The sequence below is a fragment of the Parasteatoda tepidariorum genome, chromosome 8, assembly GCF_982258835.1.
Source record: "Parasteatoda tepidariorum strain Cologne lab strain chromosome 8, Ptep-v5.0, whole genome shotgun sequence".
Taxonomy (NCBI): domain Eukaryota; kingdom Metazoa; phylum Arthropoda; class Arachnida; order Araneae; family Theridiidae; genus Parasteatoda; species Parasteatoda tepidariorum.
Window position 1 is genome coordinate 64371202 of NC_141762.1, and position 25233 is coordinate 64396434.

The 25233-nt window shown below is 28.8% G+C and overlaps 1 protein-coding gene across 1 annotated transcript; it reads right to left on the bottom strand.

The window, feature by feature from the left end:
* Positions 1 to 14305: 14305 nt before the first annotated feature.
* Positions 14306 to 24922, bottom strand: LOC107436159 (sn-1-specific diacylglycerol lipase ABHD11). The gene is made up of 6 exons (XM_016047751.4): positions 24872 to 24922; positions 21413 to 21569; positions 19832 to 20005; positions 18487 to 18690; positions 16474 to 16670; positions 14306 to 14530 (listed from the first exon to the last, which is right to left on the bottom strand). The coding sequence occupies exons 1-6, from the start codon at positions 24877 to 24879 to the stop codon at positions 14401 to 14403; spliced, it is 870 nt and encodes a 289-aa protein (XP_015903237.1). The 5' UTR covers positions 24880 to 24922; the 3' UTR covers positions 14306 to 14400.
* Positions 24923 to 25233: the final 311 nt, after the last annotated feature.

Consider the following 25233-nt stretch of genomic DNA (forward strand, 5'->3'; position numbering starts at 1 on the left):
CAACAAAAGACAATCTCGAAAATAATTTTTTTTTTTAAATTTTAATTTTATTTTACTTTGCATGTCTTTTTTCTCTTCATTTTCATGCATTGTCATCCAATTCTGAACTGTGTGCTAAATTTGAAGTTTGTAGCTAGTCGGGAAGTTAGTTTAAAATCGATTACAAAATTCCACCCGGACAGACATACACGAAGGCAAGTTTATATAAACGTGGTAAAATAAAAACAACTCAAGATTTATAAATTTAAAATCAGTAATAGAAGCCAATTAAATTATTAAAAGTTTTATCCGAAAGGTTTTTAATAAATTAAAAGAAAGTAAAAAAATAACCTAACAAATTTATTTACTTTGTAATTTAATTCCTTATGGGTGCCTTAAATTAGATTTCCGATAATTTTCACATTTAAAAATATAAAAAAAGTTTTGTCAGAAAATAAATAAAAAACTTACCTAATTAATGAAGAAACTTTTCTTTATAAATTCTTTTCAATAATAGATTGCGTTCAGAACAAGGTTACGACGGCGATCACGAAGTTAATCCCATTGAAAATAATCTACAAGAAACGATTTCAAATCGCGAAGGTGCGAAAACGAACATGTGATATAACGATATAAGGTCTCAAAAGTGATTCTGATTCTACCGCTCATCAGTCAAGGCCGTCTCAACATAACGAAACAATATCGTCTTCCACAGCGCGAGTTGGCATCGGAACGTAAGAGAAAGTCCTTGCGTGTATCGCTATATCGTTATATCGTCTTCTTCACTCGACGGCTTAAATCAGATTTCTGATGCATCGCTTGGAATGAAAGTTGCTGTATCGGTTTGCCGATATAGGCGTTAAATCGATATGTCGCGATATATCGATTTATAGCCCAGTCCTAGTCATGAGGATTCGCATCCCACTTTTGACATCACACTATTTCTTCCATTCCTTCAACTCATGAAAATTTTTTGTTACCCGCACTTGTCAATCGTTGATCCTGGACTATACAAAAACGAAACTCTTACGCACGCATAAATGGCAATACTACAGATTTGCTTGAAACAAAATATAGTATTTAAAATATCTCACGATAGATGACACCACTAGGTTCACTTGACAAAATACAACTCAGTAACAACCTAACTCAATAAAAACATAACCTAACTCCAAGGATAAGTTGCATTTTATTTTTAAGGCTTAAAGACCATGCTAGTTGAAAATGGTTACAAAATCGTATGGTTTTGCATTCACGGGTTTTTTAACCACATTATTGTTAAAAGGCTTCACAACCATAAAGGTAAAAAATGTTCGAAACAGTCTTTATGGTTCATTGAAAGACAGACTGCCGCAAGTTATTTTGTCGTAATTTTAGAATGAAAATTCGAACAGTGTATTTTAAAAAGTGTGAAGAATAATCAATACTTTTGAATCAATGTTTTTATATGCGTGTTTATTATGACTTAAATAACTGACCAGAAAAATCTTTAAAAACCTGAAAAAATCAATTAAATTAGCTCAAACTTTCATTTCAGCAAGCCTTTTTGAGTGTTAGCAAGCAGTTACGTAAACAAAGAAAGAATGAGTTCATAACTACTCATTACAATTTACATAATCTTAAAAATTCCAGTCAAGTATTTTTGATAAAATAAATTTTGTACTTGAAAATAATTTTTTTTTATTTAATTCAAACTTCTAAGCTGAAAGCAAAATATTACAGCTCTTTTTTAAAAAAATTGAAGGTATAATTAAATTATGTCCTAGTTTTAAAGTTTTCTATCGAATAGGAAAAACTTTGCTGAACTCCTACCTCAGTCATAACGATTTGGAAAACTCTTACATTATAGTTTACGTAATCTAATATTTACTATACTTTCTCCAATTATTTGCAAATTACTTACTCCAATTTTTACAAAATTTACAATAAAATTTTTTGTATAATAAAAACTCACACTTTTAAATATATTGCCAAGTTAGAACTCATTTGACAATATACACCAGCTTTTCAAAATAGCAAATTAAGATAAAGTACTTTTAAAAAATTAGTTAAATATTAAAAGTAAAATGCACATAAAAATTGGTTTACCAATTGAAGCAATTATGTCGCCGATAATTCAGTTATATCGCGATGATTTCCACAATTTCGTTACTTCCTTGCAAAAATTAGTTAAATTTTTAAACTCGATATAAATCAAAATATATTTATTTCCTTAACCCTATGAAAGCTTTTTCACCAATTGAGGTTAAATTACAGTGAATTTGTAAAGCTGAAAGGAAAATTTGATTTCTTTTTTAAAGAGTTAAATGTGATCACCAATTTAAAAGTATAACTGCTCTTTTTCCCCCTTTTAAAAAAATAAAACAAAGCTAACTAATTAAAGGCAATTTACAGCATGCTCTGAAATCAGCAAACTTGGAATACGAAATAGAAACATATAGTTCACCATATTTGCAATATATAGTTAATCTACAAAGTATGCCTATATAGTATATATAGTTAACTCTATAGTATCTATGAAATTTCAAAAAAAATTGTATTTGCAGAGCAAATAAGATAAAGCAAGCATACATTTTTCTTCTGAAATTACGACTTTGACATTTAAAGATAAGGCCAAAAAATTGCATATAGATGTTTTTCATTGAAAAAATGAATTGGTCGGAAATGCATAAAAATGTTGATACTGTACAACGATGGGAAGCATAATTGCCACTACTTTTCAACAATTTTAAAGTCTATCGAGACGATCATCATGGAAATTTTTAAATATAAGTCTATTTTGGAATAAAGAGAAAAAAAATACCAATCGACTTCCTTTTTTAATTATTTGCTTGCTAAGCTAGTTAAATAAATAAATAATATTGCTTTTTTAATTTTTTCAAAGTGCACAATTTAAAATCTTGGAATCAAAAATTAACTGAAAAAACCTTACAGTATATTTCATTACAGCGCATATTACAGAATATTTTATTCTCACTCTTAAAACCAAACTAAAAATTATAGGAATTAATTTATGTGATTAAAATTATTGATAAGGAATTCTTTAATCAGTGTTGAGAATTTAAACACTCTAGTTGATACTTAAGAATTTAGTCCCTCGAGGTATTAAATCTCCACTATTTTCCCGATAAAATAAAAACAAGTACAAACTCATCCAAAAATAAATCCAAAATTTTGAATTAAACAAATTTATATCCTTCTGAATTATTTAACAGTATATGTTTACTGTATATCATATAACAAAAAGAAATAATACAAGATGTATAAATTCAATTGCAGAAACATATAGTTGAATGTGTTTCTTCAAAACTTAATCTTTATCTTAGTTTAAAGAACTTCGATGAAAAATAAATTTATCCTCTTAGCGATGAAAAATGAATCTTGAAAAGCTTAGTGAAACTTCAACATTCAATATTGGCCCTGTAACCAAAAGTGCTTATTCCCCAGGCACTATTTCCTTTGAAAGAGTCCGCTTGCAATAAACAGAAACCTTATCCTTGTGTGGTTTTAATCCAATTTCAATATTCTTCCGCTAGACGAACTTTTATGCTTACGATACTTAAAACTATTCTCTTTTTATTTATAACTTGGGCGGCAATCACTTTGTATGATAAAATTCTTTTTTCTTCTAATCCAGGAATGTTCTAGATTGTTTTGAAGTGGGAGTAATTGAGAGAGCTTCTTTATGCCAAGGATAATACTTATAAAGCTATATTTCTGAAACTGTTTTAATGTTAAAAAAATATTCAGAAATTTTATTGTTTTATAACAAGTTTTAATTATTATTGCAATAGCTTTTATCTAAAATTTAAGAGGAAGAATTACAGATAAGAACTTAGTGTTTATTTATTTAATTATTTAGATCCATGCATGTAACGTTAGCTGACAACGTCTTAAAAATTTATATGAAGTGCTTATTAGATATTTGAGAGTGTTTATAGATATTTTTGTTTATAGATATAGATTAAGAGTTTAAGATAGTTATAGATAGAAGTGTATATAGATATTTGAGCTTCAAAAATTCAGTTCTTTCGAGGTTTAGAACACTCTTCATACAATTGTACTTGAAAAGTACACTTATATTAAACTAAACACAGTGGCACGGCAGCCCATAGAGGGCCAAGGCCAACTGCACCCATCTCAGTTTTCTTCACCTTTCGCTCTGGGGTGCAGGAGCAGATGTTCCGGTTAGGTGGTCAGTCGAACGCGGATCCCCCAGTGTTTAGTTCCCAAGCATGCTTGGTACTCATTTATCGACCCTCTGACGTGAAAGGCTGAGTCAACCTTGCCCGGCCCGAGGATCGAACCCAGGACCTGTGGCACGGGAGCGTGAAGCCACCGGGCGTCACACTTATATTACTAATATGTATATTATTATTATGAAAATGTACTTGAAAAGTACTATGCTACTTAAAACAAAAAATATTTGAAAGATCTTGACACTGTAGATTTTTTTGTTCCATAAATAGAATGAAAATTTTACAAAATTTCTAAACTCAAAATACCAACTCACAGATGCTAACTCAAAACCGTTCTCTGTTCTATAACCCTTCAACTCTTCAATATTCGAGCTTTTCTTTTTCTGATTTCATGAAATGAGCAAAGTATTGGGTTAAAATTATTTTTAAGTTGAACTCTTAAAGCATTTCAGTGAGCAATTTAGAGCTGTACGAGGGAAAGCACGAATTTGGCGTTTCTCAGTTAACCATATGTCCAACAGTCCTCACGAGACCCCGTAATCTATTCATCCGCTTTTTATTTTATTTTTATTTTCAACATAGTTTTAAAATCTTTTGCAAACAGCAAAATACAACATTTGAACGAAATCTGTCGAATAGTACCTGAGAAATCATATTTTAAATATACGACATTTTTTAAAATTCGATTTCTCAGGAATGCCAATTTCGTCCAAATTATGAATTTCTTTATTTAAAATTACGATAGTTAAAATGAGGTAAAAATTTTTATATCTTACAATTTAAACATTCTTCGACTATAATGAAAAAATAATATATGACTACAAATTATCTTTGCATGCTTTACCTTCAAATAAACGAATTTTATAAATTGTGTGAAAAAGTTTCTGATTCGCTTTTGATTAGAAAATTCTCTAGGCATGGCGAAGTACGGCATAAAATAAAATTACCATTTAGGTGTCAAAACTTATGACTATCCTGACCAAACTATTGAGATCATATTTCCCAGATTGTGGCTACCCCCATATTTTGAGGGTAATGAATCTAAATCCGTTGAAAAAAAGATTTTTTTTTCAGATAAATAACGTTTTTTAGTCTGATTTCGTAACTTAAAACATCAGTTGCACGAATTAATTAGCATATTTGAGGTCATAGCATATTTTACGTGCAGACTATATTTTTAGTTTATCAAAAATTCGAAAACAAACTTAGAAAAATTCGTTACACAACATTGTAAATTTAAAGTATCAAAAGAATAACAGGAAAATTAAAATAACTTACGAGGTCAGATAAATAAATTGCAAAATATTTTTAAATAATACATTCCTTATTAAGTCTTCCATCATTATTAATTGGTTATTGTTAATCTTAAATATTAAAAGAATAAGTCATTTGTTTTATATTTAAATAATTTATTTACATTATTATTCTACTCATTTTGATTGATTTAACGTTACAACTATTAAAAAGATTTAAAAAATGAATTTTAAATTATAATTAAATTAAATAATACTTAAATTAAATTCAATAATTAAATTAATCTGTAATTGAATTTAAATTACTTAAACTAAAATTTATTTATTTAAAATACGAAAGGAACGTGGAAAAAAAATTAAATATTTATAAGTGTCGAAATAGCTGAAACTCGTTTTGCATCCCTTTTTTGTTAGTCAAGCCCTAATAGTTAGATTATTAGTTAGACATTAGTAAAACCATCATCAGGTTTACTATAGTGAAACATAAAACAAATTTAAAATTTTGGTCATAACAAATTTTAAGTAATAATTTCGTTATTAGAGCCAACTTAAACTTATTACATTCGTAAGACTAAGTCCTTAATTAGAAAAATCTTCGTAGCAGAGAAAATTGAATAGAATAAAGGAATAATTCACAAAAGTGAAAAAATAAGATGTATAGATGCAAGTTAGTTAAAAATACCGATAAAAAAAATTTAAAATAAAGTCACAAGTAAAATTTCGGAAAAAAAGCTTATTTTTTCTGTTGCATGCTTTAATTACATTGTATAAAATGTAACATTTCATTTACTTCTACGTTTTACATTATTTATTTATGCGTTGTTTTTTTTTCGTATCTCATACAAAGTACTTTAGTACATTTTTTTATGTGGAAAAAGTTTTTCTTTGTTTTTATTTCTTCGGAATAAAATGTATCTTAAAAACTTAGCCATTATATTTCACACTTTCACTAACACTCTACTATGATATAAAGAACACAGTATAGTGGACTTTAATGGCACAAAAGCCACCAATATTTATAAATTCTGATTCAAACAAACAGTAACTACAGCAGCTTCAGTGGGCTACTAAAAGGTTTTATAGTTTCCTTGTAAATATCAAATATTTATTAGGAAAAATTTGTTGTAGTACCCGAAAAAGAAGGAATATATCATACTCGAATCTCTTTCGTTAAGGAAATAAAATTTCATTTTCGCTCAATATTCTTTTTTAAACTGTAATTTCTAAATTTGTTCATTTTACCTGGAATAATCTTCATCGCACCTTAAAAAAGGGATAATATTTTGTAAAGGGATAATATTTGTAATTAAATAATATTTTGAATTTGACGCAAAAAAATACAAGATTTCCTTAATTCAACTCATGCTTTTTTAATATTTATAACAATAAAACAAGTTAAATTGTGTGTATATATATATATATATATATATATATATATATATATATATATATATATATATATATATATATATATATATATATATATATATATATATATATATATATATATATATACAAGAAGACATGAAGAAAGTTAAGAAAAACAATGAAGTCCATTTATTGCGCATAAGCTGCAAGTAAACAGAACTCATTAGTTAAGTTCAAAATGAAGATAAAGCAAAGGAAAATTATAGACATATGAAAAGGGAGGGGAGAAATAATAATGAAAAAAATAAGATGAAATTTTTTAAGAAAAACGGAAAATAAAAGATATAATCTTTTCATTAGCCCACACGATTACATCCGTGAAAAAGAGTGCTGTCTGATATCGTATCAATATAGCCAAAGCAAAATATATCAATACAATAGTGTGAGGAGCACTCAAAAAAAAATTTTACAAAAATTACAACAAATAAAATAGAACACAATAAGTAAAAATAACAAGTAAAAACAGAAAATAAAATAAAATAAGAACAAAAAAACAGTATGAAACAAAATCTATAAAGCGAGTAGCGAAATCAGATGTACTTACATGAATGGGAAGTTTTTCAAGAATGATTTAAAAATATTTTCGCACAAGATTGCCAGATTACAAAATATGAAAACAAAAGCGCAAATTGAGCGTAACTAGAGGAATTTAAAGTGCCGTTCTTACTGCATTGCTGAAGTGATTTGTTATAATGTGCATTGATTTGTTAGTTACCAAGGATGGGCCCGAAATGGATGTGCGCAAGATAATATTATACTGGATAATTTTAAAAGTTGCCCATAAATAATTTTAGAAAATAAATATTTTTTTAAGAAAAAATATAAAATAGAAAAGAGAAACATAAATTGCCTGTTTTGCAATTAATTTTAGCCACGGATTATATCTACGGATTATATTATATTATATCACGGATTATATTGTATCTTTTATTTTCCAGTTTTTTTGAAAAATTTCATCTCTTTTTTTTCTTCTTTTTTCTTTTTTAAATCAGTTGTTTGTTATTTTTTTTCATTATTATTTCCCCTCCCTTTTTTCATATGTCTATAATTTTCCTTTGTTTTATCTTCATCTTGAACATATATATATATATATATGTTCAATATATATATATATATATATATATATATATATATATATATATATATATATATATATATATATATATATATATATATATATATATATATATCGCACCGTATATATGATGAATGAACTGTTAGTTGAACATTGCATGTGCTGCACTGCCTACTTAGATAAGATTCAGTATTTCTTAATTGTTAATTTTAATTGTTTTAATATATTTTAATTGTTTTTCTAAACGTGTAGATTTCAAATAATAGCCTTTAAACGTGTAGATAACAAAAATAAACCTTTACAAGCCATCATTTAATAAAAAAATCCGACAGAGACATGAAATCATGAATATTTTGTAACGAAGGAATAAAAAGTTAAGTGAAAGTGAAAATAATAAAGGTAAATGGTTAATTATGTTATTTTTTTTTTATTCGTAAGGTTCTCAGTAAACAAAATAATCTATACACAACAAATAATAATCTGTTATTAGGACAAATTTCACTGAAACACAAATGTAATTAAAAGTAATAGTTCGGTAGTTAAATATAGCAACGTAAGAATAAGAAAAGCAAAGAGCAAAAATAAAAAAGCTAGCAAAGAGAGAATGAATGAATGTCAGCTATTTTTGTATTTAAAATGATCTCATCAAACAAAATAATAAATTGAATAATTACTTATTTTAAAGAAAAATTTGAATGGCAATTGAGCAATGAAAATATACTAATATACTAATATAGCAAAAACAAAACAGAAATGTTAAATGAAAATAAAAAGGCATGAAAACGTAAATAGGCATTTATTTAGTCTTTTAGATTTATTTTAATGTAATATTTGTTTAAACTACAAAAAAATAATGAAGAGGTAGTAAGAAATAGAAAGAAGGTAAAAAAAGAATAAAGGGCAGCAAAAAAAGGAATAAAAAGGTAGTAAAGCAGAATAAAAAACGTGAAAAAAATAAAGAGGTAGTAAAGTGTGAATAGACATTTCTGATTCATTAAAATTTGCTTAAACAAAATAAGAGAAAATTCGAAACGCATTCTAAGAGAATATTTGGCTGAGCCACCGAGGAGTAATAAAAAGGCAATAAAAAAGAAATGAAAAATTTTTAAGTAAAAATAAAATGCTATAAAAAAGGAATTGAATTTTTTTCAGTCGTAGTGATAGAACAAATAATGATTTATTAATAATAAACATTTGACCGAACGTCGATACACAAAACGATAATAAGGAAGTATTAAGTAAGAAATTAAAAAGAGAAGTGACAGTAAAATGGTAATGAGAAACAATATACACTTTATTTATTTATTTATTTATTTTCTGAACACCAGGATGTAAAGTACACAGTATAAGCCAAAGAATCAATTAATATTTTATGTATCTTTATTAATGAAAATAAACATTAAAAGAATAATAAAAGTATAGTAAGATTTAAATAAAAAAAGAAATTTAGTTAGAAATAGATTTTGGTATTTTATTTTTCTTGATAGTGATGATCAGCAAATAAAATAAGCCAACATAACTTCTAAAGATTTATTTTCGAAGAAAATGTAATTGATACATCATAAGAGTAATGAAGAGCAAAGAAATTAGAAATAAAAATTTAAGTTAAAAATGTGGCAAGGAACAATTTGATGAACTTTCTATAAATTTTGTATCATCATAGGAATCTCGTTAAGCGAAATAAATCAGAGCATCAAATATTTATTTATTTTCTGAGAAAATAGCACTGAGCCACAAGAGAGTAATAAAAAGTTAGTAAAGTAGTAACAAAATGGAGGTTAAACTGAAATAGCTGCGAAAAATTATAATAAATACATTTAATATTTCTTAAAGTAGCAAAAGGACGTTGAAGATTGATAAAATTATAATACGAATCAATGGATCATAAAGTGATAACTAAATGAACTAAATGTACGAAATGAACTTAAAATTATGATTAAATTTTTCTCAGTGCAATGTGATTTTGATATTCATAACATCTATGCATTTGCATAACATTTTTTTCATCCCTAATAGCATTACCTTTTTTGCTGTTAATATTTCAGAATTGACTGGATGTACCAAAATTGTCCGAAATTCGAAAAATCTATTAAGGAGAAAAGGGGAGGAGACAGAAATTTACATTTTATTGCGTTCTGCTCAGGAGACTAGTAGGTTTTTTTTTTTTTTTTTTCAAATTTATTTATACAATTCGCAGGCAGATGGCACTGATAACGGAGAAGAACTACAAATTGTTTATAAAATTACCTTTACTTGCTAAAACAACGTGGCATAGTTAAAAAACAAACTAACAGACACCCTTGCAAAAATTTCAGTAGAAATAATCTGACATACAGAAAAAATACTGTTTTGTAAATTATATACAGGGCTGTAACCGAACTTGTCAACTATAATTTGAAGTTAAGTGAGAATAACAACTAAGTTTCCTTAATGGAACGCTGAAAATCGAATATTTCTTTATACTTCTTTTATTCAGAATTTAAATTTTTCTATCGTTTGGGTGAAAATGGATTCTAAACTTTTAATCGTGAACGATTTCGCTTAACTTCAAATTTTCAATTTTAAAAAGTTAAAGAAAAAAATTTTAAAAGTCAAACGATGCCGTCCGTATTTTGTTACTACGTGGAACTAGCATAAATGGAAGTTATATAAACCCTAAAAGTATAAAGGTGGGTCAATGTGGACATTTTGAAGGGATTTTTTTGCGTTAAAAAAACATATATACAGGTTTATTCATAGTTCCCTCCGCCTGTAAACGCCATTTTTATTTACTACAACTGACTTCAGCGGCACATGTTACTGCCATCTACCGGCAACTGCTTAAATTAAAACTTGAGTACTTTCGGAATAATTTCATATGTTCTTTTTGCCATATTCGTCTTCGCTTTCTCACTATAACACTTCGAAATCCCGGAGGGAATTTTGAATAACCCTGTAAACTAAAAAAAAAATTTTAAAAATCCTCCTAAAAAATTCTGTCTCATTAACACACCAAATAGGGTTTTTTTCAATTTTTAGGTTAAAATAACTTTTGTAGCTAAAGATATATTCAGTTAAAGTCAAAAAAAGCAATGTGAATTTTATAACTAGACTTCTAAGTTTAAAAACAATTAACTCTGGAGTTACTAAATACAGCAAAAATGCATTGAACCACGCATTTAATTTAAAAAAATCCTAAATTTTTTGAACAAACGTTAAAGCGATCCCCTGGCAATAATTTAAATTAACTTTTTTTTAAATTGAATTCCGTCAATCCTTGAAGATACAAAAATCCTATCAATACATTTATTTTTATATTATTTAAAATTATGGAGCCATTAAAACATATTTGACAGTCGTTATAACTATAGAAATAATTTTAAAAAAAGTCTTTAACCAGATAAAGAATAAAAATGCTCCAATTCTAAATCTTGGTAATAAATCATAGGTTTTAAATTTATACAATAAATAGAATTTTTCATCGAAATAAAATAACAAAGAAAGACAGAACAAATGAAACATTTTACGCCGCCAATCTTTAATGTGCATGCTTTTTCTTCTTTAACACTCAACTTTCCGTATAGTATATAATTTATACAGACCCTAAACCTGGACTAATCCTGGAAACAAAACATATACTAGTTTTCTATCTCAATAACTGTTCAATATAAAATATTGTTGCCAATAAAGGCCAAAGTTTTAAAAAATTTAATGCACCAGAGCGTAAACAAAGTAAGAAAATTCTTTTTAACATTTTCTTGAAACTCGAGAAGAATTACTTGTCTGTATCCTTTCGGCTATAAAGCGCCTCAGCTGAAACAACTAAACATTACACCTCAAAAAGGAGTAACTTTTTATTAACGGAACGACTCCAAAATTTTATTTACCATTAAATACGTAATAATGGCTCAATGTCGATTACACATTTTATGTACAGAAACTCGTACGACAATTTTACTGTCGATAAATTTCCTTTTTTGACGGTAAAGTAAATTTTATTACAAAGCCTTTATAGAAGAAATTTTGTTGTTTAATGGTTTGGTGAATCGCTGAGTTTTAGTGGGAAGGTAACTTTTTCTTCAAATATTTATCAATCAAGACATAACCACTGTTACAGCAGAATCTAGATTTGAACTAACTCAAACTATTAACCCTTTATTAAACATGCTTTTTATACTTTTTTTCATTACTTTGTAATAAAAAAGGTCAAAAATAAGTTTAAAATAATGTATTTAGCTTATTAATAATTTATGGTTATGAAATGCAACATGAAACATCAGTGCTTTTCACTATGTTGAAGCTCTTCTAAACACGACACACATCTAAACATTTTTTTTCAAATTTGCAGTCATTTAGATTTAAAAGAAACAGTTATTCATCATTGAAATTTCTTTCATTTACAGAAATCAATTATTGATTCATTTTTGAATATGAATGAGAAGTAAAAATTTAAATCTACTTTTTTGGATTTTATGTTTTAGTACAAATGTGATTCCGATAATCTAACAAATTTTTTACTATTAAATTGCTTTTTATAATTAAAAAAATACTAAAATAAATTTTTTCTTGTAATTAGAGCATCTAAAATATGATATATAAAAAAATCACCGGTGTCCCATCTGCGTCAAAGGGTTAAACAGTTTTGTTACTCGTCAAAATTGAGTTCAATTTTTTTTAACGAGCTGACTACGAGTTTTTTCTTAAAAGGTTAACGGGTACTTCGATTTTTTTTCTTCTACTTTCTTTCAATTTCAAAACATGATGCCATATAATTCAGTTATACATAAAGACTTCAAAAATTAAAACAATCTTTAAAAACAAACATTAGTTAACATTTTTAACAGATTTTTGTTAACGGGTAACAAAGAAATGTTAGTAGGTTTCGTTTGTTGGAGAAACCCTTAAGTTACAGATTTCGTTGTTCCCGACTTATAAGAGTCATACTCAAATGAGAAATTAAGACAAAAGGAGTTGATCAAGGACTCTGTTGAGTTAGCTATTATTTCTAACACAAGAGCCTTATTATGCTTCATCCTTGGTAAAAGTAATCTCAGAAGAAAAAAATAGATTTAAATCTTAGAGTAAAAACCTATCTCCCTAAGATAAAATATAAAATTTTTGTAGATTTTATATAACAATTAAAATATAAAAATTTTGTAAATTTTATACAAAATTTAAATTTTGTTTAAAATTTAAGTAAATTTAGGAGTTTGTGAGGAGTAACCCAAATTAAAGCCTGTAAAGTTGGAAATTCATGGTTGAAGCACCGTGAAAGCTTTTTATATTTAATACGCTGGATTTAATATGTTTCACTGTTAAAGGTCCTTGTCACTTTCATACGGGAGCTGGTTCAGCAAATAATAAATGGTTGTTGGTGAAACCTGTGTATCCAATAAATATCTCCCAGATGAGATAAGGCCTCGGCACGGGTTACCATAAGCAAAACATTTGATCCTTTTAGTAATACAAACGTAATGAAATTTTTCCCTAATGCGTAGTTCAGTAGCCGGAACTTCGTGACATTTTTCTTATTTCCTCCACTGCGCAATTTATGTTCGTACATCAGAGTACTAAATTGATCCATGCTGAGGCTTTCTCCGTTCTTGGAAAGTGTTGCTCCAATTCGTTATCAATTTATAATGACTTCTAATTTTCTAGGCATATTAAATGGTTTAAGAGGGATTATTGATTGTTTTATTTGAAACAGTTTATTATTAATATTTCTAGTCCATGTTGCCTCACATGTCTTAGCCAATGAACTATTTATAACATTTTTAATGTCTGCACGAGTCGTTGGTCGGTTAGAAAATTTTTAGTAGATTTTGCCATTTTATTTCCTGGGATTCTAACATGGTCGAGGGTTCAGGGTAAAAGAATGTATAAATAAAATTTTCCAGTTACAGCAAAATTTCAGATGCAACGTTATTCTGAAATTTTGATCAGTGTGTAAAAATAGTCTAGTAATCTTTATATTGTCCTCGAAGGTGATTAAACGCTTGCTGATAGATATGTCATGTTTTATCTCAGTAAACTGATAAAAACGATTATAGGAAAAGCTAAAATGTTTAATGATGGAGTGCATTTAGCCGACACTAAAACGTTAAAATCTTAAGTCGCTTAAGAGCTTTTTCATCCTTAACCGAAAAGTCGATATTAAAGATTGTCTTTTCTAGAATTGTCTCATAATCTGGTGTAAAAACTTCAAGAAAAAGAAGATTTGTGACATTTCAAATGGAAATAGTTAAGAGAGAACTTTTTCCTCTTTGTCTGAAGAGAAAATTATAAATTTAGAGAAAATAAATTAACTGGAGATGCGCGAAAGCACCTGTCGTAATACACCTACGTAATACTCAGAATTCGGCTTACAGCCAAAAAGGCAATAAAAGGAAAGATTAATATTTTCACTAAGTTTTATTTGTTAGAATTTACAATTAGTCAACACTTCATCTACGACTAAAAAATTCTGAATGCTTGTTGAGCTACATTGTTACATATTCCTAATAAGGTAATCAGCAAACGCCTTTGGATTATCCGTGAAGAAGTTACTTGTGGCTGCTCTAACCTCTTCCACTTCTGCTCTAGGAAAATGCTTCTTGATTTCAACTTCCTCAGCCTCCCTGCAATTAGGAGATTTAAAAGAAAAAATAAATGAGAGAGTTAATGAAAATCTAGAAAGAATAAAAAAGTATAGTTTGTCTACAGAAAGAGCTCTCCTCGCCAAAGTCTAAGACAGTCTGATTCTACGGACACAATACATACCGTATCTCAAAGAAGAGAGCTCCTTTTCTCTCGCCAACCAGTGCCATAACCTGCCTTAAATGTTGACCAAACTTCCCTACTAGAAATGGTTAAACATAACCATAGTCTCCGATTCTGCTCCTTCTTAATGGTTCGAAGGGGTACCTTTAAATATGCTAAGTAATACAGACTATATTTTAAGTTATTAGATATAAGTTAAGATAAAAACGTTCTTTCTCTGAATTAAAATCTTTTCGACTTATGAGAATTCATGACCCCAAAAAATACGATCCCAATAGTTTGATCAGTAGAAAGTTTGCACTCTTTAATATTAATTTTGCATTTTACAATTTAAAATTACATTTTTAAAATTATCTAAAAAATTGCAGATCTTACAATTCAAAAAAATTTTCCAACCATTAAGTAAAATAAAAACTTTTTGCATGGAGTTAATTATCTTTAAATTAACAATTTTTATAATTTGTACAGAAATTTTCAATTCGCTTAAAAAAAACTAGACATGGCAAAAAGTGCCAAATGTAAAATTAACGTTAAACGGTCTGAACTTTCGACGGCCAGCATTTTAACTTTTCCCAAATTATAGAAAGTAAATTAGCGTAAATTTAACTTAACGAAATCTATGAGAGGTTCCAAGGAAAAATAAAAATTTTAAATACACCTTTGATATCACGTCGAAAACTATTTTCAAGAGTATTAATTTCAGTATTTTCACTGATACAATTTAAAATTTAATGTATAATTCAAAGCAAATTTTTAGAAAAATAACTGATTTAATAAGTTGAAGACTAGTTTATCATTAACTAGTTTTTTCAGGTATGATTAGATAGTCACTGCCTAATGTTAAATCAGTATATCCAATATGTTTCGACGGGGACAAATCATATAAAACATAACACAGAAGTAAAAATGCACTTAACTTCATTTGAAATCAGTAATTAATGAAATTTTAATTATCGAACATTTAAAAATTTCTCACCGAGTTTGTTGAAACACGACAAAGTAGGCAATCCAGTGTTGAAAAATTAACCTTCAGAGAGTAACTCTGCTCGGGAAAATTATCCTGTTGAACACGTTTTATAAAGTTTCTCCCTCCTCCACCATTAATATCTTCAAGACCTGCTACAGGAGTGAAACGCTTTCCCCATATCCACACGCTTCCAAATTATACTCACGCACGGTAGCAGGCGATTTTCCCCATTAAGCTTAACTTCATTTAAATTCACTGCAATCAAATACACCAGAAATTGCAGTTTTTTTTATCATTCGTAGTACTTAAATATACTATAAAAATAGTACCAGGTATTTTTTAAAAACTGCAAATTTGGCCAAAAACATACAAAATGCATTTAGCAGACCGCAAACGTCAAATCTACACCCATTAATCATTCTATCTTTTTTCCACGCAGTCTAAATATAAGCACAAGTCCAGAGCAGAGTAATTCAAGTGCAAGATTCACTAATCGTCTCTGAATAGCCGAGCATGTGCATTTGCTTAAATACCCTGGGTCAAATAAAAGTACTCTGAGCACAAAGTACATCGAAGTTTAAACGCCTGAAGAACATCATTCGAATTAGCTGGCTTCAGCCACCATTTAGTATCGTTAAAAATTTAAATAAAACGTTCCAATTAGAAATCACATTCATGAGATCACGGACTGCTGGAGTCTGAAAAGCTCTCTGGTATGAGATAGATCGAGAAGGGAGAACGGCGTTGTCACGTGTTACCAGTAAGGTTTAGGAAAAAGTTTCTTAAAAGTTTGAAAATGAAAATCAAAAAGCTTTTAAAATTGAAAATACTCACGCTTTAAATAAGGCATAGGTACCAAACATAAAATAGGCTGGTCCATGATACATGCCGCAGTTTATAACGGGATTTCTATGGTATATTTTCAAGGCGTCCTGAAGAGTCCTGTAATTGAAGTTCAGTCCATATGTTCCATCTGGCAACTTTTTGCATAGATGTGATATCAAATAGTCTTTTTTTGCTTTAGTGAATTCCTGAAAATTTTAGCAAAAACTATTTAATAACATACGTAAAGTTTTGTGATAAATTGTTCAAAAGAGTATTCTTCCGCTTTATCTTCAAAAAATTTTAGAATAAATTATAAGCAAATTCAAGAATGAAGTATATAGATTACCATCTATGCTAGATAAGACTAGGGGTTGTGACATACGCCTACTAGACAGATTGACTGAGAGCCAGGGTTTGCATGATTTAAAACACTTTTCATTAATTCACTTTCTTCACTAATTCTGATCAAAACTAATTTACTCTTCATTTAGTATCTGACAAATTCCTTTAAAATTTTAGGATGTTTAGCTTTAACAAAAACAATTTTGGAAATTGGTTAATTAAGTAATTTGAAAAATTTTAGTTTGAAGTATTATCTATTTTAGCTATATTGTTTTAAATATTAAATACAGTTAATGTAATTTCAGAAGATTTTGTTTGTAAATTTAACAAAAATAAACTTTGATTTTTTTTTTTTAAAAATCAGAATTTCAGTCATTTCCTCTGAAAAGTAAAATTAACCAAAAAAGAAACTTAAAAAGTTCTTATAAAAATATTGATTGCACAGAGAGTGATAGAGAAAATCTTTCATCGGCGGAATCTTTTGTATTGTTTAATCTAACTTTAAAATTAAATCGAAACTTTTCAAAGTATTCTGAATCTGAAATAATCTAAAATTATTTCAGATTTACGGTTATTGGAAATAATTTAGTTTAAAAACAATGATAGCTATATTTGGCACTTTCTACATATTATGCCAAACAGTTAGAATTTTCAGAAATTCTGACTATGAAATCATTTCTAGCCGAAAAATTTGCCAACGAAATGAAGTTTTGTTTTGTGCTTAAACTGTTAACTTACTGGTTCAGCTCTGTGACTTTAGTGCCATTTGGCATGTCATTTGCCTGATAAGAAACTAAATATAGTTATAATATATTAACGTAATTTGAAGGTTGAGTATAAGCAGCAAAGTTTGAAGGATACTTAGTCAAGCGCGGCAACAGACTGATATCATTCAATATCCAAACATTTAAAGCAGCCTTTAGTAATTTAATTACATTAGATGCAGTGACTCACTCTTGCAATTTTATAAATTTTAGATTCATTTTTACATTAAACAAATAGGAGAATTAAAGCAGTTCCTGTACGCACACAGACTTATTTCCTGCGTTTAATATGATTGTGACTAATTTACTTAGGATTCCGGTTAAAATGCACTTCTAAAGAAAATAGCGGGTCCTAAAAACGGAACTGAAAAGAATCGAAGTAGTGATAAACTTTTGAGGGTTTTTTGTTATTTCTATACATAAAATTGAAAAAGTTAGAAATCTGTATTTTATTTTTCTTAAGTTAAGCCCTTAAATTAATCGGTCGTATTAAGTTTGTACATAGTTATAATAGCCGGGATTAATTTTCGGTTGGAAGACGACATGCAAGGTATTTATTACAACTTTATAGGAAAAATGCTGTGACACTTCATAATTTATGAAATATTCTGATGTTCTGAATATTATGAAGCTCACAGACTCATACGGTATTGCTTCGTACTATAACTGCTCTGTCAAGATAATTTAAAGAGGATATTTTACTACAATTGGTAAAAAAAAAAATTTTAAAAATTTATGAAACTGGTTAAAAAGCCTGGTATATGCTTAATTGTGCAAAGAAAATTTATTTTCTAGCATAACTGAATAAACTTCAAAGTCAAAGGACTGCTTATGTTAAGGGCTGTAACAGCATACTACAAGAGGAAAAGTTTTTTTTTTTATTAACACAGGAACATTGAAAAATGTATAAACTTACTGGATTTTCAGCCAACTTCCCGAATAAAACTGGAGCCATGCTGTCAAAGAGAAGCTCCATAAATTTTTCTGGATTCTTTGTGATCTTGAAGAGTTTATCGAACTTTTCAGGCCACACGCTAAATTCTGAAATCTTACTCTCTATTACGTATCTTGGAATGGTAACAGACATGTCCAAAACAAAGGCCTTTTCTACTTTTTTAGGCTATATGAAAAGAAAAATCTAACTGTGGTAACTAAACATTAAAATTTCAATTTCTTTTAAAAAATAAAAATATAACAGACTTGTGTAACTCTACAAATTTCTTTAAATTTAGAAAGTTGTTTAATCAGTGTGAACTGTATCAGAATTCTCAACGGAACAGTCTGAACACCCTTTTGCTTAAACTTATGCTAAAATTCTATTGTTTTCATTTATTATAAATCAAATACATGTTCCGTATGTATGAAAAGTTTAACGGCGAAAGGTACGGATAGTAATGCTGCTCTAAACTCTTGCAAATTACGAAAGTGAGGAAAAAATTAACGATTCTAAAAGCTGAATCTAATAATAAACTAAAAATGAGAGGAAAGGTTTAAGATACTTATTAAATTAAATGTAGTGTTTAATTAAACGAAACTCAAAATCTACTCTACTGGAAACTTAAGGGAGAATATACTTAAAATATAACAAGTTGTGATTTCTCCAAGATGGAAAAAAAAATCACGAGATTATCTGGAGTGTAAAACCAGTAGAAAACCAAATCCACAGGCATTTGGCCTGGATTACTCCACAGCCCTCCACCTTTGTCTGTCCTCCAGCATGTACCAATTTCAAGCCATGATACTGTGATTAATATCTCCATCAGGTCAAATTAGCCACGCATTTCATATCCAGTTGCAGAAAGTTAATCATCAAAAATTTTATTTCACAAGCTCTGAACACCTAACGTTTTTTAAACTTGACGCTCCGGAAACTAAGCTAAAACTAGCCATTTAAAAACACAATTATTCTACCACCATTTATTACAAAGGTTTCAGGCAAAACGCACGCAGAACTCTTCATGAAATAAAGATTGAAAAAATTCTTGAGCAAAATTTTAAAAAATTAGATTTGCGTAATCATGACGAAGAATTGAAAATCAGCACTTTTAGAAAGGTGTCAGTTTTGACCGTTCTCCAGACAACTATAAAAGCAAAATTTCCAGGCATTTACTATCATACTTAATGAAAATAAAAATCTTTAGGTTGAAAGGATTCAAAAGCCTCCGTATGATTGGGAAATTAAATATTATGCGAATTGAGGAAATACATTTAGAATTATACATAACACCATAAATGTAAACGTTTGCATCACTTAAACATACCTCTTCAAGAGCAGCACTAATGGCAGTCATTCCTCCAAAGCAGTGGCCAACCAAAATGGAACTTTCAATCTGCATTCGACTCATAAACGTGTAGAGATCAGGAACATTGAGATTAAAATCTGATTCGCTTGTGTATTCGCTCTCGCCGTGGTTCCTTGCGTCGTAAGCAAAAACCTGGAATGCAGTTTCATTTTTAATGAGAAAATTTCTTTACGTGCTTAATTAGTTTAATAAATTTCATTAATAAGTTTGCTCTCTAATTGAGCACATAGAGCAGGATACATTTAGAGCTGCTGTACCTAACGTAGTTTGGTTGGTTGGTTGGTTCTAATGCAACTTGCCAGACGGGCAAGCCTGCTTGGTGAATCCGAGCAAATTTAAGGCAGAGTGTGCGATTCTTGTTTTTCAGTGGCGCCATCTATGTCCAAGAATTAGACTTCCGCCACACCGTACGTGGCGCCTGTTTATAAGGCGGACCCATTCATACATCCACAGATCGTAATTTTGACCTGAATCAGAGAATGATCGATCTCCAATCCAGTACCCCCAAAAGTATTGATTTGTTATGGGAACATGAGGGACTTTGCGACTCTACAGAATTTTAACGTGCATCAGTCACCAACTACACGTAGTTAGAGCTATGGCATATGAGTAACAGAACCTAAAGTGTACGGTAAAGATGAAAATTAGCATGCGTGGTAAAAATCTATCAGAGTGAATGGTTAGACACTTTGCTTTACCATATTCAAACAAAGCTCAAAACTCATAATATTTTATTCAAACTTAAATGTGAGAAGCCTTTATTAATTGTTTTCCCCTATTATGGTTAAACAAACATAATTTTATCATACCAACTTGATCCACCTAATGAAGCCATTGGGTTCCTTTCAGTTAGGTACATATTATAGCCGAGAAAGCAAATTTCTCAATCTCATGACCAACAGAACGGAGGTTCGTTGACACCACAATATTTCCTAAATTCTCTTCAAAGAATTTTCTATGTCTTTCACCTCCCAATATGTGACCCTGGGCTATTAAAATACATACTCTCACTCACATAGATAGCAGCCCCGTACAGCTGCTTATCTATCTCTAATGCCCAGTTAAATTTCTTGTAGTGAAACATTTCTAGTTGTAAATGGTTAAAAACCATATAGTGTGTTCATTGTTATTAACCATACTAGTTATAAACTGTTTCAAAACCATGAAGTTAAAAATGTTCCTTACCGTAAACTTTACGGTTAATTGGATGAGCAGACTGCTGACTTATTTTACCATAATTGTAGAATGAAAATTTCCGCAGTATGAAGTGCATCGACAAGGTTTCTTTACTCGTTGGAAAGAAACTTAAGTATATTCATATTGTCTTTAAAGTGCTATTAGCGATTTTAAGTATTAGCCATTAATATTCAAGCTAGCAATATCCTCAAATTTTGTAATAATTAACTCTTGGAAATTGATTCGTAGCTTTGTACCACTAGAACATTTGACAGACCCGCTGGTACATTTGCGCCACCAAATAAAGGATTTATGTTACCAAATAAACAAGCTAAGAAAATTTATAAAGCGTATAATTTGTACCATTCTTTTAGTTCTGTCTGCTACAAGTTGAGGGATGCTATGCCAGACTTCCTTGCAATTATAAATATCGTGCATGAAGATGACTGGAGTCAGTGCCTTACTGCTTCCTCCGGCCGCTTCAAACACTCGGTAGGCGAGCTTGATCGGTTCATAGTATCTAAAAGTGTTAGCAATTTCAATCATTAAAAATAAACCAAATACATACACATTTAAATTAAAAATGAAGTTTTAAAATCATCCAAAATAATACAGATTAGATACCATCTTTCAGGATTACTAAAGTTTTTTTTTCTTCGATTGTTAATTCAAGAGCATTGACTAGTTTTAAAACTTTCAAGACTGCGTTTACATCAAGTATTTAAAGCATGTTGCATTAGTTATCCCCAATATAGAGTAATTTAAAAGAATGAATTCAAAATTAAAACATGAAGATAGAACTGTTTAAAACATTGCTAAAAATAGAAATGTTAAACTATACATTGTGTTTTGAACATTCAATTTTCCCACAAATTGTCAAGATGCTTAATTTAAATTATGGAGGAAAAGTTGAAAAGGAAAAAGTATAGGGACTCAATACAGATTATCATTCTTTCACGAGTTAACTAAACACGAATAAATTACGATAAGCTGCTATAAATTACGAACGAAAACTTTTTGAACACCCTATGCCAGAAAATATAGTAATAAGCTCTTAACTTTCAGAGATTGCTTTCGTTATACGCAATAACTGCATGAGAATTAATAGGCCTAACTTATATGAATTTTCATAAAAACTTTTTATCCTCTCGTTTTCTTACAATACTCTGAAAATATTGGATAGAAATTTAAGACTTTTTTAGTAGTAAGAATATTTTAAAATTAAAAATATGTTAAAAATTTCCAAAGATATGATCAGTTAAAGTAGTCCTTTATGCTACACATGCAAGAATTTTAAAAAATTTTAAATCTTTAATCCATTTAATTTTTACAGTTACAATAAGAATACCTATAGACATTTTTATGAACTTTTTTTTCTTATTTCTATGAATATTTAACCTAGTTGTAGTTATTCCATATAATAAGCAAAGTAACTGATATAAAGTTATTAACTTACTGCTATATTTTCTATCAATAAGATGTTCAAAAGCTAGTTCATAATTTATTCCAGATCCCCTCAAACCTCTAAGCCTTGAACTTTATGAATGAGTGAGAAAAAACAAGGTTATTAAAAATATGCTACACGAAATTCTACCATTTCAAATTAAACTTAAAGTAGCTGCAAAATATTCTTAGAAATCTGCTTCTTTGCATTAAAGTCATAAGATAATCAGAGATTAATAAAACTTGCAATCTGGAAGTAGAATACCCCATAATTGAAAACTGAACTTCAAAACAGTCCTTGAATCAATTCAAATTTGCATAAATTTTTCAATGCATATGCAAATAAGAACCAAAGACTTGAAACTACAGCCCGTGACTTAAAAAGCACGACTTCATGATCATAAGTTTCAAATCAAAGCAGTTCTAAAGAGAAATTTTTTAAAAATTCAGTGTTCTAGAATTTTATCAGATTTTTACTGATATTAGACTAAATGATGGAAGTTCACCAATTAGCAAACGGAATTCTTATTTACAGACATAATCTTTGGAATTACAAATTCTTAAGTATTTTTACAATTTTAATTTTTAGAAATAAGTCTTTAATAGGCAAAAAGAGCTTTAAAAATGCTCTTAAAAACAGGTATTTAATAAAAATCTAATCGAAACATTTATTCATTAAGATTGCTAGTCAGAGTTTCATATAATTTAAATTACGTGCTGGAAAAATTTCCCGTTGATGGGATCATCATAGTATGGACTATGGCCCAATATTTATAAATTAATGCTTGTAAAAAAATTTCAATAAAATGTTCTATTATTCCCTCTACTCAATTTAATACATTTTGATACCTTAGTTACAGAGCTGTGTGATTTAGTGTAAAATGGTAGACTGGGTTTTACTGAGAGTGACTCAAACTCAAAATTATACTCTTAAACTTTGCGTTGAATCCTAGGAAAATATTATTCCACTAAATAAATTTTAATTTCAAAATCTATTTTTTATGTCTAGTATTTGAAGTAATTAGTTTAAAATTATATCTGATAACATGGTTTAAAAAATATACTTTATATTTGCACCAAATATGAATTTGTGCTAATCCATTATAGGGAATTGCCAAGTATATCCCCAGCATGTTATTAGACATTTTTTAATGTCCATAAACTAAAAAATTACTAAAGATATTAAGTTATTTTGCATAACCTTTATAATTAATTTTGCAACTTAGATAAATAAACTTAGAATTAATGACTAAAAGATGATTTCTAAATATATCAAATAATTAATAATTGTATATCAATTACAGAGGAATGCACGCACTTATAGTTAAATATTTTATTAGAAAAAAATCGTAAATTTCTTGGAGAAGTTAGACTGTGTGACAATGATACGATCCTATCAAAAATGTCTCCATTTTATTCTTATTTCCATTTTATTCTGAAATTTTTTTGCATTTTGGACTTTATTAACCTCAAAACAGCGCTCAAAAAGTTGAAATTTAATGAGTTTGGAAGTGCTTTATTTTCTGTAACTGCCTTTAGTTTTATTTTAGTAATATTTCTCTTCAAATAATTATGTATATCACTTGAACAAATACTTATTTAAGCAATACTCCTTGTAAATAATAGAACTTTATTTTTAGTTAGCTAGTAACTAAGCCTCACAAATCCCAAACTCCGAAGAATTTGAAAACTGAATTAGAGATATGTAAGGGTCAATACAAAATAAGATATTAGAATCTGAAGATAAACTTTTAGTTGGAAAATAATTTGTTACTCGTCGTAATATTCTTATCAAATTTTAAAGCATATTGATCAATTATACTCCACGAGGCACCTCTACCAAACTGTATACTACAAACCAAAAAATGAAGGTTTGATGTAGGTTTTCAATTAAAAATAACTTAATTACATTTCAAGCAACATCTCGATAAGTATCTAACATACGCAGAGAAGCCTTGCTAGCAGAATTGTTCAATTAAATACATCAAAATAAGGAATTAGGATTCTTTTTTTTAAAATTTGAATAAGGATTAAGATTGTTCATTTAAAATGAAAATTCTAGTTTAAATATATTGATACGTTTTTGAATCTGTTATAATACAACTAAAAAAATGCATTATGTACTCAAAAGGAAACATGATAAAAAACATTTAAGTCAAACAGGGGAAAAATGAAAATACGAGAAATCACTGTGAGGCCACTTTTTTCCCTTGGTAAACATATCCCCAGAAAAAGTGAATTAACTATCGCTAAAAAGATGGACACACTTTTAAATCGTAAAATAAAATTTTACGGTGTACACATCTTATTTTCACAATTATTTTGAGATATCCAATAACAATATCTGAAACAATTTATAAAAAAGAAACATTTTCGTACCTAACCATACTTCCGAGAATTGACACTTTCAACACTTTCAAGCACAATAAAACTACAAACGCAAAATCCGCAGCATTTAGGAAAACTTATATACTCAAGAACAATGAAAGTTGTAGTTTTGAATACATAAATTTCAGCGGGTCCAGAAAATTAGATTTTGAACAGAGAGATCACAGGTTTGTGTATCAAAGTCAATAAAATACGGTACTTTTATTTACATCGCACTAGGACTGTACAATGGCTTATCGGCAATGGTCTGAGAAAGATCACTCATTATGATCTGGAGACAACATACAGACGCCAGATACCATTTTACAATGAGGACACATTCACACACCATCCATCCGCAGATCGTAATTATG